This window comes from Rhyacophila brunnea, unplaced genomic scaffold (assembly GCF_057557595.1).
Source record: "Rhyacophila brunnea isolate RB1 unplaced genomic scaffold, BYU_Rbru_1.0 scaffold_9, whole genome shotgun sequence".
Taxonomy (NCBI): domain Eukaryota; kingdom Metazoa; phylum Arthropoda; class Insecta; order Trichoptera; family Rhyacophilidae; genus Rhyacophila; species Rhyacophila brunnea.
The window spans coordinates 22,893,169-22,907,395 of NW_028233361.1; the positions used below are offsets into that span (position 1 = coordinate 22,893,169).

Genomic DNA, 14,227 nt, shown 5'->3' on the forward strand with positions numbered 1-14,227 from the left:
AACAAAACTAAGTCTTATCTTTATATAAGTATATTGATTAAGTACATACCTACCTACCATGGTTAATATTTTTTATTTAATTTATTTTAAAGGGTATATTATCTTTTTAGTGCATTTAGCGATATTTTTTCTGAAACACTATACGATTGTTTTTATTCAAAAAAATACCACTTTAAAACCGTCAGAAGTTTATATATCAGTTCTTTATTTTGAAATTTGTTATGATTTTCGCTGAAACTTTGAAAAAGCAAAAAGTTATAGGTACCAACACATAATACTTACTGAATTTTCTATTTAAATAGAGAAAAAAACTTATGTCTCCTTCTGATTATAAAAAAACTTTTGATTGACAACTCAGAAAAGCCAAAAAAATATCGAATATGATTCTAAAAAAAATGTACTGTTCGGTTTTACGGAATACAGCGGAAAACGCATTTTGAAAATAGCCGATAAACTGGATTATTTGTTGGTTTGGGTTAGTTTAGGTTAAGTTAGGTTGGGTTATGTTAGGTTAGCTTAGATTTGGTTAGGTAAAACTTATAAATAATCCAGTTTATCGGCTATTTTCAAAATGTGTTTTCCGCTGTATTCCGTATAACCGAACAGTACCAAAAAAAAAAACAACCAGCTGCTCAGAACTTTAGGATGCCTATAATTTTTATGTACTAACGGTACTGTGAAACAAAAAACATTTAAAAACAACTACCTTAATAGATAAGATCACTTACTCGGTCAGTGAATAACCAGAGTCTAAATGTGTTTATGTTTTAATTTAAAATATTCAAACATATTTTCCTATATAAATTAGTAAATTATTTTCTCTCATTTAAGCCGGAGTCTGTTAGAGATAAAGGGTCACATTTTTATCACCTGTACAATTTAGTGTGAACAGTTCTTTATTGCGCAAAGTAATACCTGTAATAGACCAGCGACAGAAGATAGGTTTGTTGTGCGTAAAAAAGAGACAGACGAGAAAATCCCTGCGGCGGCATTCAGTCCTGAGAACGCATTCAAACGCTCGTGACGTGCATCGCAACTTTGTTAGTGAAAAAAATAAACTGTGAACAAATCAAAAATATAAATAAATATAATTTATATTGATTGTTTGTGAAAAAGTGACCGGATCGAAGTAACCGCGCTGTGTTGTTAGTAATGAATAGGGGGCAAGCGTCCCACAAATTGGGCTGGCTACCAGACTGAGCGGCTCATCGGCCGGGTCTTGCAGCTGGATGCTGGAGAGGTCCCGCGAAGGTCTGCGATGGCCACGCTCGGGCTGTCCAAGGTCTTCATTCTGGACAAGTACTTCACGGAGCTGCAGAAATTCTGGGAGACCGAGAAAAAGTTGCAAGGTGAGAGTGACGCCCTGCGCAGACCTGGCGACCACACGACACCTGGCCCTGGGCCTGGCCCCCCTCAAATCCGTCCGTACTCCCATTCAATAAACAGATGCATGTTATTTTATTATCATTAAGTTATCTCCATCTAATTTTACTCATGTTAATTAAGAAACTACACACTTCCATGCTAAACTTCTAATTTAATATTAGATACTATTGAATATATACCTCAAAATTATGATTACGCATAAAAATAATAGCTTAATTTTTGACTTAGATACTTCAGTATTATATTTTGTGTTGTCAATTAAATGCGTACCTATCAACCTACCAGTGGCGAAGGGTGGAGATGGGCTGTTAGGATCCGTCATAAATAGTGCACACTAAACTTTGTCACTCATATGTATTTGTTTTCATTGAAATAAGACTACAAATTACAGATGCTGTTGGTTAGTTTTTCCCTGCAAAAACCATGCCATAATAGATAATAATCAAAAAATACTCGTCTATCTATAAAATATCTAAAATTATGCAATTAAATTATAAATAACTTTGGATATTTTATAGATAGAAAAATATTTTTTTATCTATTATAGTTTGGTTTAAAAAGAGATTAATGAATTTAAAAAATGAACCATCAATATATTGTGTAATAATAATTAATCCAACGAAAAAAAATGAGTATGACTGAAAAAATGTGCATAATTGTGCCGTATCGCTCAAAGTATAAACTATTGTAGTCTGGTTTAGGCAGCGTTTCATTGATTTTTAAAAACTAACCAACACCATCTCTAAATTGTAGTCTTAGTTCAATAAAAACTAATACGTATGACTAACAAACTTTAATGTGCACTATTTATGGCGGATCTTAACAGCCTACCTCCACCCTTTGCTACTGCTTCCTACACCATATAATATGCATTTTTAATGTTATGTTTCCAATATATGATAGTACATCCTTGTTACATATGATCCAATATATGAAAGTACATTACAGCATCGTACCCACGATAAACTATAGATTTTCAACTAACTTAATCTATAGTCAATTCACCGTGAGAAACAAAAAACTGAATAACTGATTGGCCAGATACCTCACAATGGTATTATGTATTTAAGAGCATAATACATAATACCATACATAAGTTATAATCATTATCATAATATCGAGTAGATAATATCACAATAATTGTATGTATCTTCATATGCATTCAATTGCTACGTATTTTATTTAATCACTTTACATCATAATATATGACTGAAAGTTTTTCCGATAATTTGAAAATATGGTAAAATAAAATTGATCCTAATACAATAAGCGAAGCACTTAATATACTTATATAATATGCTGATAAATAAAAAAAATATATGATTTATTTTCTGTGACTATAAATAATTAACTTTATATAAAACTATTTTTTTGAAGTTATACATCTTTTGGCGCGTTTAGTAAATCAGATCAGAGTGTATTTTTGGCGTATACATAATTAATTTTTTCACACGAAAAAAACACACTCGATTGGATTCGAACCACTGATTGTTCGGATATCAGCCGAACGCACTACCTTTACGCCACGGTATGATACTGCAATCGTGACGATTATACAGTATATTATTATACTTTAGAATTGTTCCGTTGCCTAGGCAGCGAGTTTATTATTGTCGGCCATTTGCAATTCCTTGCGTAAACAAACTATTACACCTCTGAGTGACAGTTGGTACTTTAAAAATAAAAACAACGAGATACCATTATATAATTTATTAATATAAGTTAAAATGTATATAAATAAACCAACGGCGTTCCAGTAAGCGGTTCTTTTTCTTGAGTGTGTAATTTAACAAGATAATTAAAAGCTAGTCAAAGAATCTAGTTTATCACAAGTTTTATTTTTGTTTTGTTACGCCAAAGAAGTATAACTTATAACGCGCGTACTAAAGTACACACAGCGATTTTATTTAATTTCAACTCACTACATCGTACTTTAAAAGTATGAATTTTATTTAGAATGGAGATTATTTTTATCTCCAACGTATTATGAATAATTATCAATTTTAAATGAATGTTTGACAAACCGTTTAGCTTTTAATTTGATGAACTAAGATAAAATAAAATTATCGTAATATGCCATAATAACACCTGATTATAGAAAGGGTATTTTTTCAACAAGACGTCGAGGAATCTTTATAACTAAGCAAGGTATTACTACTAAAATATTGAAAGAATTTATACTAATTAATATAAATATACATTTTAATTATCGTTTATAATGGTATGTCATTTTACGTGGAAATTGGTAGCCATCTAATATTATTAGTCAGTCGTAAAAATGATGCTCTACTTTTCTAAAGAAGTAACATCAACGCTAGAGCAAGCTGGAAACCGTTGATGTTCCGAATTGAAAAAACTCACCAAACCTGTCGACTGCGCGCTTGAAATTTAATTTTCGTTCACAGGCACCGAAATAATATTTCTAATTTATTCAGACAAGCTTTTTTCTATATCTTACAGTGCGTATTTAAATTAATTTTCTAGTATGTGCTGCCAGTGGCTTCTCTAACCAGAGGCGGAATGAAAACATATTTTATTTGCTTGTTAACTGCCGCATAATAATATGATAAAGAGGTCTTGACATTGAAAAATGAATACTACAAGTAATACTATATAAACAAAAAACGACTTATCTAAAAATACAACCTGCAATTACACATAAATGTAATTGTCCAATATTTTTGTCAGACAATAATCATTCATTAAACAAATATGTTACCCACAATATTAATAATATTATATCTAAAGTAACCATTATCCAGACAATCCATTAAACCAAACTAAAAATAAATAGGTACAATTTTTGAATGAATATTATTTCATAATTGATATAATATGAATAATTAAATACAAGTTGTTCGTACGTCTTTCATACATTTTATTTTTACGATTAAACCATTTTCAATTCATTCCAACTCAATTGGTAATATTCTGACAGACCAAATCATTGTAAGTACCTATATGTTTTTTTATATATTATAAAATTTAATGAATTGGTTAATAATTGTAAAATACATTTGTATTACAATTATTATTGATTATAATAAAAAAAAATAACACGTAGACCGTACCTAAGTACAATGGAATAAAAATCATATTTTTATAAAAAACATCAATTTAAATATTTTTATTATTTTTACTAATAGATATAGTATTTTTCTATGATAAATCATATGTTATATACTTCCTAGTCTTATGTTACAATATTCCATCGGAATGTAGCATAAAAAACTTATTATTAAAAAAATATATATTTGCATCGGTTTGTATCATCGATCTATTGTTCCAACCGATTTTTATTCTTTATTAATTCATAATTATTATTCATATCTTTTATTGTACTAGTAAGAATTTTGTTTATTTTAAACTTTTTGAAGTCTGTTCAAATGTGTACATTTTCATAGATCAACTGCGGCTCTGTAATCTCTCCAACGGTTGTCAGTCACTCTTCAATTTGATTTGGTTCTAATAAACATTTATAAGTAGTCGAGGCGGCTTTTTTATAATATCATATGAATAATTTTACAACTATCGATTTATTAATAATAAACATTCCTTGCAAAAATAATGATGGTATTAAAAGACAAATTTGTATTGGCACGGTGGGAAGCGATAGAGTATTTAATTTTTATCTGTATACCTACATCATTTGGGAAATATATATATATATAAAAGTCACAAGTTATTTAGTAAAAACAGGAACTGAATGCAAATAGTTGACCGTATAGATTTGAGGGTGCTGTTGACAAATTTAATATTGAGGATTAATATAGAGGAAAATTTAATGTAGGATGTAGTTGTAAACGATACAACAGTATGTGCGATATACTGGTAGGGATATTTTAATAACAAAAACATTTTATATAAGTAGCATGATACATTTTTTTGTTAATCTGTACAGTATACGCTTTAAAGATTGATCAATTATATAAACGGTAAATAGGTTCAGTAAAGCGGGGTGAATAGGAACGTTTTCAATTTAAATCTTACGCTCAATGACTAAATATCTAAATTTACTTGCCAAAAGTTGTGTTTGCAATTCAGCAGTATGGCTTGGTGAATGGGAACGCTCATTATCCACTCGCTGTCGATATTTCTCACAAATTATGGTCAGTTCTTATTTTCCAGTGAAATGGGGTGAATAGGGACACCAAATAAATAGAAAGGAAAAACTGCAAATTTTAATAAAAAATATGTTTAAATAAAGAAGCATTTATTTATAATATAATATCATACACAATGGAATGCAAACAGTAGCGTTTTGGCAATAATTGTAACACTTTGAAACTTTTTATTTGAGAACTGTTACTATTATCCACGTCATTCATATTCACCCTGTTTTACGGTACCAAATTTCTACCTTTCTTCTCCCAACGTATTTCATTTCAATTTGCGTAAATTTTGAATGTTCATAATATTCTAATGAAAAAATATATGAATTGAATAAAAAATCTTAAATGGTCAATCTTAATTGTCACTTAACTGTTTGTTTACATAATAATAAAAACTTTGTCATTTAATAAACATCAACATAGTTCCAAGATGGACAGACGTTGTCTTACAGATTCCATTTCGAATTTGGAATACAATCTTACCAACTGTTCAAATAGTTTCGCGCCCAGTCACCTCGCGCAAGTGGCCGCCGCCACTTGCCCCCCTTTCCCTCCGTTCCCTTTTCATCTTCCCCGTGGAAAATTTCTTCAATACCTTGCCACACCAGACCACGCGCATGCGCGGCAACTTCGTGACTCGCGATCATAGTACTCGTACCTACTCCCTGCAGGGATGCATCAGCGCTATGACAATGTATTTTGAATCATAGACAATTATAAGTCTTTTATACAATAATAGCGACTGTGTTCCAAATTCAAAAACCGGATTAATGTACAAGATTCATAGTTATATTAATATTAGAAACACTTTATAGAAATATAAACGTTCATTGTAAAATATTATGACCAATGTATATAGCTGTGCAATTATTAACAACTTTATTAAAGAGATAGAATGTAAAAATAATCTTTAATATAACTCCTCTTTCAGTTCATTGTACATATAACTTTATAACTAAACAAAATGATGTATACATAGTTATGGTTTGCTCTATCGGCCTCGTAAATAAGTTTTTAAAATGGTTTGCCATTGGAAATGGCAGATCAGACAATATTTCTTGTAATACTTTAACCTACGTTAGTAGTTGGAATTGATGATTTTTAAATCAGTCTGTACCTTCGGCATCCACGTTCATAAACCCGCCACTGACTGTCTCACCCTCTTATTACGAGGGTGGGTCAATAATTCCTTAGAAAAAAGCATTAAAACAGCTTTTATTTTTGTATTTTTTTTTTATTTCTCAACATAATCTCCTTGGAGCTCAATACACTTGGTTAGACGTTTCTCAATATTTTTTAAACCGTCAGAAAAATAAGTTTTCGGAAGGTCCTCAAAATAAGCATTTGTCCGATCGATGACTTCTTCATTTGAAAAAAAACGTTGTCCACTTAGCCATTTTTTTAAGTTTGGGAAAAGGAAAAAGTCACTGGGGGCTAAATCTGGCGAATACGGTGGGTGGTCGACCAATTCAAACTTCAATTCTTCAATTTTAGCCATTGATCGTAAACATGTGTGAACACGGGCATTGTCCTGATGAAAGAGGATTTTTTTCCTGTTTAAATGAGGCCGTTTTTCTTCAATTTTGTTTTTTAGCTGGTCCAATAAAGATGCATAATAATCCCCTGTTATTTTTTTTCCTTTTTCCAAATAGTCAACGAAAATAATTTCACGTGCATCCCAAAATACAGTAGCCATAACCTTACCAGCTGATTTTACGGTTTTCGCCTTCTTTAGACATGGTTTGCCTTCGCAATCCACTGCTTTGACTGTTCTTTCGTCTCGGGAGTATAGTGATGTATCCATGTTTCATCTACAGTCACAAAGCGACGAAAAAATTCATCCGGATTGCGTTGCATGAGCGACAACAGGGCTTTAGAGGCTACCACCCTATTGCGTTTATTGTCGACTGTGAGCAAACGCGGCACCCATCTTGCAGAAATATTTTTCATGCCCAATTTGTCATGTAAAATAGAAATGACGCTACCCTTTGAGATCCATGTAACCTCAATTATCTCACTCAACTTTAATCTTCGGTCACTTAACACCATATCGTGGATTTTATTGATCATTTCTGGTGTAGTCACCTCTACAGGACGTCCTGAGCGTGGTTCATCCTTTGTTGATGCACGACCACGTTTAAATTCATTTAACCAGTTATAAATAGTTGCAAGTGAAGAAGCAGATATGCCGTGAACTAAATCCAACTCATTTTTTATTTCCTTTGCTGGTAACCCTTTTATATTAAAATGTTTAATAACAGCTCTAAACTCAATTTTCTCCATTTTCCATTTTTCCATTTTCCACAAGTTTTTTTTTTAAATGTACGAGAAACACACAACAACCCGACCAATCTGATTGAAACTTCGCAGCATACTGAATCGGTAGTGCCGCTGCATGAAAACAAACCGCTTACAGTACTAGTCGCGCCACCTGTCGGCTTTTCTAAGGACTTATTGACCCACCCTCGTATTATAAAACCGTAACGGGCATACTGCATACAGATTTGTTCATTCTTTAAAAAGACGCATCACTATTTAAAGCCACCTTGCAACAATGACATTAATATGGACGAATCATCTGGAAAAGAAAATGACACTCACTTTATTATCGGGTCTGCCGAATGGCATAATCTGTTCTAACGCCATTACAATAAAGGTCATATTGCTATAAATTCCCGATGCGTGATATCGCATAATGGAAATTGCGTGACTTCTACCTATACATGCGAATGCGCGAATTTACTTGCTAGCTACTGTATTGAGTGCGTCGTCCATTAATAATGTCATTGCCAGCTTGTGTATTTGATTCCTAATGTATAATTTAGATATTCAGTTACAACTTTAGGAGTTTGGCATTATTTATAATATAGCCATTGTTGTTGTAATGCTGTATAAAATTTCTCATATATATATATTACTCGATTATAATATAAATACATCCAACCCAATTCAACTCTAACCATTGGTCTTTACGCTTCAAGCAGTTGTAGTAAGGACATGGTTTCGCAACTGTTGCATTGCACAAACAAGCTATAGATACCGAGATACAAAGAGTATACTTCTCTATATCAAAGTGTGACGTTCAATTTATTACTCTGCAGTTTATTTTAATCAAACTACAGTTAGTTTTTAACCACAATTAAAGCTTTTCTAACACTACTCTGAAGTCTGAACAGTAGGTACCTTATTGAATAACATAACAGAAGAATTTAATTGTCTTATTATAAGTTACTTAAGTAATATCTTTCTCTGTAGGTACTTACTATGTAACTATGATGATTATAATTGATAAAAAAAACCATGATCGGAGTTGTGATGCGTTTAATGATGTAGAGGTCCAACATGCTGATCCCATCAAATAACATTTAAAATTTTTGCATAATTTAAAAATTATATGAATGGTTTTAACTGTTTTGAGAATCCTTTTAAAATCTTCCAACGAATCGATTGCGTCATTTGTAAATTTAAATACCTGGGAAGAATATGGAAGAAGATTAAATTTAGCAATTCAACCTATATCACAATTATATTTAGATTAAACTAAATATTTATAATTACAAGATAAAAAGAACTTTTTATATACAACGTTTTTAAATTTTCTGTTGAATCATATAAACTTGACTTGACTAGCTTAAACAATCAAAGAAATTTGTATTTGATAGAAATAATACTGAAATGTCATTTTGACACTCATAATGATTTCCATAGTAACGCACGTATATATTAATAATTTAGTTGCTAGGACCCCAGACCCCTAGCAACCAATAATAGTGGATTGGATTACGGATTTCTTCCGAAATAATATTTCATAGAAAACAGAATTAACTGAAAAAGAATTTAATTCTACTTAGATATGGCTAAAAGTAAAAAAAATGCATTGTCATCGTGTTCTGATATATTCTAAAAGTTTCAAATGTCTAGCTAGTCGGGAATCTAGTTAAAAATCGATTGAAAGATTTGTACCGGACAAACAACCATTGGAAAAATAAGAATACGACATAATAAAAACGTTGTAAAAAAACGTTGTAAAATAAAATTAAATAATAAAATACAGTTAGTTTTGGTTCACGTGAAATACGTAAATAAAAGTCGACAGATATCCACTATAGATGAATAGACTTATTCGATTTTAACGCAATTTATTCACTCTATCCACCCCTCACCCCATTGCTCCACTGCTGCATTTTGATCAATAATTCACCAAGTCGTCACTTAATGCTATCCCACCCAATCGGTATTGTTTGGATGTACTTTTATTTATATATCAATAAAATATAACTAAATTTGTAAATATTGATAGTCAGCAGGTACCCAAATAGTCTATAAAAATAATACTTACTTACTTAAATTGGTGCTACAGACCATCCAGGTACATAGCCGACTACATAGTCATTCTCAAGGAATCTCTAACCCGAGCTCTCTCTTGATCACACTCAGCCTCTCTGCGTTCCTCTTGAAGTTATTCGCCCATCTCCTCCGGAGGCGCTGTAGTGTGTACGAGTGCCTACAGGGGTTGATAAATAATATTAAACAATATCTGTTTACTTGTTTGTTACATTATTCAACGTTTTACAAATTAACAACAAAATCACATAAAATTTTCATTTTATTTTTCATCAAAAAAGTACTTATTAATAATGATCATTAGTATTCCACATAAATTCCATAAATTCATCCAAATTGGACAATACTACCGTGATTATTTTTTGCGGCTAAATTACTGTTTGCATAATTTGTACATTGTATGAATACTCGTAATAGTTGTATAATATCTCTGTATAGCGTTATACGTTTTCGAATTGTTAAATCAGTGCAGTAATGATATGCTAGAAATGTATAAGAATTAACACACAACTGTTTTTAAAGTGCCCACCCATCGGGGGGAAGCATAATTTAAATAATTTTGTATTGAAGCAAGAAATAACGGTGCAATATTTAAAACACATTGCCTAGCGAATACGCTATAATCGTATTTCTCCTGGGTGGGAATAGAAACCCCACAGTTTTGTGAATATTTATTTAATAATATATTATAACGAATAAATGTGTATATTTAAAAAATAAAAATTTTTAGACATTGCTATTTCTTACGTTAAACTTTCGATCGTAACGCCAAATAAATCATTTTGACATTTTTACGGTTAATACCGGATAGAGAATAAGGAAATTCAAAGAAGATAATGCGATATAAAATATTTCTTAAAAGCTCGTATACATATTATAGAAAAAAGTTTTCTGCCTAATATTACATATCGACTATAGAAAGTAAAAAGGGCGTAACCCTCGGTTTTTTCAAAATAGGTTTTATTGCATAATAACGTTGTACACGACTAAATACACGTTATGTCCAAAGGATGTAAGCTTTAGATGCCGATTTATCATCTAAATTTAGCTTGCAGTTTTAAAAAAATAATAGGGAAGTGACATGGGAAAAACGGCTTAACCATCATTTTTGTTGGGTTTTTTTTTATTAACTCAATAATATCAGATTAGGGATATATAAACCAAATTATTAATTATTATGTACACGTCAAGGTTATGTATATTTTGCATTTTAACTTTGACCGAAAACTATAACAATAACGTATTTGTGCATCCTATTAAATTTGATTTGTGTGTATTACGCCCTTTTTTCCTTTCCACAGTCGGTATTATAATAAGTTGAGTTGGAAACTTTTGTTTCCAAATCGTCCAAATAAATGAAATAAATAACAAATGTTTCATTTTTTTATAAATACATAATTTTGTTGTCTGTTTTGCTGTCCAGGTGAGTGTTCTTATACTTTGAGCTATCTATTCGCCTACGGCTATCGATTTTTTTTTGAATTTCACCTAGTAAGAGGCAACCAGTTTTGAGATTAAAGGGGATGATATTACTTATATGATTTATAAATGGCGACAGGTGTATTTTTCCAAATTTATTTAGGACTGAATTGAATAAAAAATAATATTTTTTTACCATACTGAAGATACATAAGATTTGAAAATGTTAAATATTATGTATTTTCAAAAATCTTTACCTAACACTATTCGACACAAGCTATGTTATCAAGTATATGATATAGTCTATTGACTACTCACTATTTTATATATTAACAAAGCTATTCTTACACAAGGCGGCTATCGACGGTACTTTCAGGCAGTTAATTTTTACAATAAGTAACCGTCTAAACTGGGGGAAATTGCTATGTTTTAACAGCCCCTCTCTTTGCTATACTAACTTTTAGTGCGTGATAGATAGTTTTGACAGGTTATACGGCTAATTTATTGTAACAATTATAATACCTCAATGCATAATAACCGCTGATAGCTGCCTTGTGTATTGAATAGACCCACAGAATCATTTATCAAATCATGTTTGAAATTTCACAAATAAACGTGACGATATTTTAACCCACCGTATGGTGTTTACGACACTTACACTATTATGCACCTACATTTTAATTTATTTACTGCTTCTAATGTTCAATTACTAATATGTTTGAGATCATATTATACATATTATATTATTTATAAAATGCGTTGTTATTTAAAACAATAAGTAGATTCATTGCGCGGCTTAAAATTGATATGATAATTTGATAAGATTTTAGCATTTGTCCATTTCTGGCTTATTGTTTACTTTGAAGGCCTCGATAAAGTAACCAATATACTTTAATAATTAATTAATGTCATTGTATGTGTATTGATATCATAATGAATTGAAATACAATTGATAAGATTTTTTAATAGTTTTATTATCAATATACTTACATATTATTATATATCACGCAATATTACTATTAAATATATCTCAACAAGTCTTGCGTACACTTGCCTAGATGACAGCTTCCTTTTCCACAATATTTACAACCAAGAACGTTGTGCACGCCATTTTGATCTCCGTGTTTGTTTTGCGCACTTACAATTATCTAGTAAATCTTATGAACAGACTACGAGCTATATTTCACGCGGAGTCAACCAGTAAATTATCCCCTATAAATAAATACCCGTAGCAAATCTGAAACTATATCCTTGTAAATTAAAAAAAGCTATATTAGTTGTATTAAAATTAGTTATATTCAATTTTAGGTTGGCTTCATAATATATTGTTATCGATTTAAAATCATAATTTTCTAATGCAAAGTTAATAAGTATATTTTTGCAGACCCCAATCTCTTTCTCCCTTTGTGCGCGCATTTATATATCAAACATGTCTCTGAGAGTAATGCAATGAATATTTTTGTCTCATTATTTTGAGTTTTTTTTTCCTTAAACTTCTGAAATTCCATTGTAATAATATATGTACTTGTTTATATTTATTATGGGCGGGAATCAAACAAGTACTGAAAAGTCATAAAAGCTTTACTTTAAACCACGCAATAAATGAATCACTTATACATGTATTTTAACCATTCAATTCTTCTCATATTGTATAAGTACATCGTAAAATAACTGAATAATTTGTTTGTAAGAAATATCCAACAACAAAAGCTCACTATCGGGTACGGAACGATGCGTTCAACCGAGTTGAAAATATGCATTCAGTATAAACAAACGTAACCGAAGAAATGTTAAGATATTCTTTTGAGCGTGCATGCACGATTCATCATTAAATATTTCACTAGCTCATTCAGGTGTACATTATACCACATAAAGCAACAAGTTATTTCATTTTGAAGTCTTGTTTCAACATTCAATAATATCGTAAATGAAATCAAAAAAGAACATTCCACGTGACTATTTTGGAAGCTAATATAAAATAAATATAGTGACGTGAGTATTATTAAATAATAATTAGTAGAATAAAAAAAACTAATTTCTTATTAGTTAAATGCTTTTATTGAAGCTATGTATATATACCGTCTATATGTAGATGGAGTACAAATACATGAAAATGATGATTTAAAAAAGTTATTCATCAAAACGTTTACATAAATTTTGTGAGAATAAAAAATTCATTTATAGCAAACTTAACGTTAATATTGCCTATTTCTGTCAAGTAAGTAAATGAGTTGTAAGCTTTGCAACATATTTTTAGATTTAGGTACAGCAGCCAATTTCATAAAATAATAAATACGAAAATGTTGCCAACAGCCAGAAATATAAATATAGTATGAATGGATGATATTGTTTTATTAATTATTACGAACATAAAACATGTTTAACCTAAACTAAAACATTCACATTATAATACAAATTTAATGCAGTTATAACTACATATTATGAAAATAGAAAATGTCAGCTATTGTACTTAGATAGACAATCAAATACACCATACATATTATAATCATTAGTCTGAATATTTAAATGAACTGCCACAAAAATAACATTATATTGTTATACCTTACGTATTAATGAATTGTCAGAATATGCCAAAGATGCTGGTTGTAAGAAAACTTTTTAGGCACACATTTTTCAATGCGTGATGAATCACATTGAAAGCTATATAATACTAAAACAATGCATATCGCCAACAAGTATTGTATGTTGTATTACAAAAACTTCATAAGACTCCGTGAAGTTATGTTCATATAAAAGAGTAATATTTCCGATTTAAAATTCTTTCCGTGTAACCGATATAATATTTTAAAATACAATCTCCACTTCAATAAAGCGTAAAGAGTCGAAACACATTTATATTATTTCTTGTTACACGTTTGTCATCGAGTTTAGCAGTCGGATACGAGTTTTTTTTCTTCTTCTAAAAACGTTTCTTCATTTTTTGAATCTCGTTTTGAGGTCATCGC

The 14,227-nt window shown here is 30.6% G+C and overlaps 1 protein-coding gene across 1 annotated transcript in view; it reads left to right on the plus strand.

Moving 5' to 3' along the window:
* The first annotated feature begins 1,258 nt into the window (after window positions 1-1,258).
* Window positions 1,259-14,227, plus strand: part of dachs (unconventional myosin-IXb-like dachs) — a 103,732-nt gene continuing 90,763 nt past the window's right edge. Inside the window, exon 1 of the mRNA XM_085959949.1 lies at window positions 1,259-1,349. Within this exon, the coding sequence (XP_085816075.1) occupies window positions 1,259-1,349 (91 nt within the window). The remainder of the gene's footprint in view (window positions 1,350-14,227) is intronic.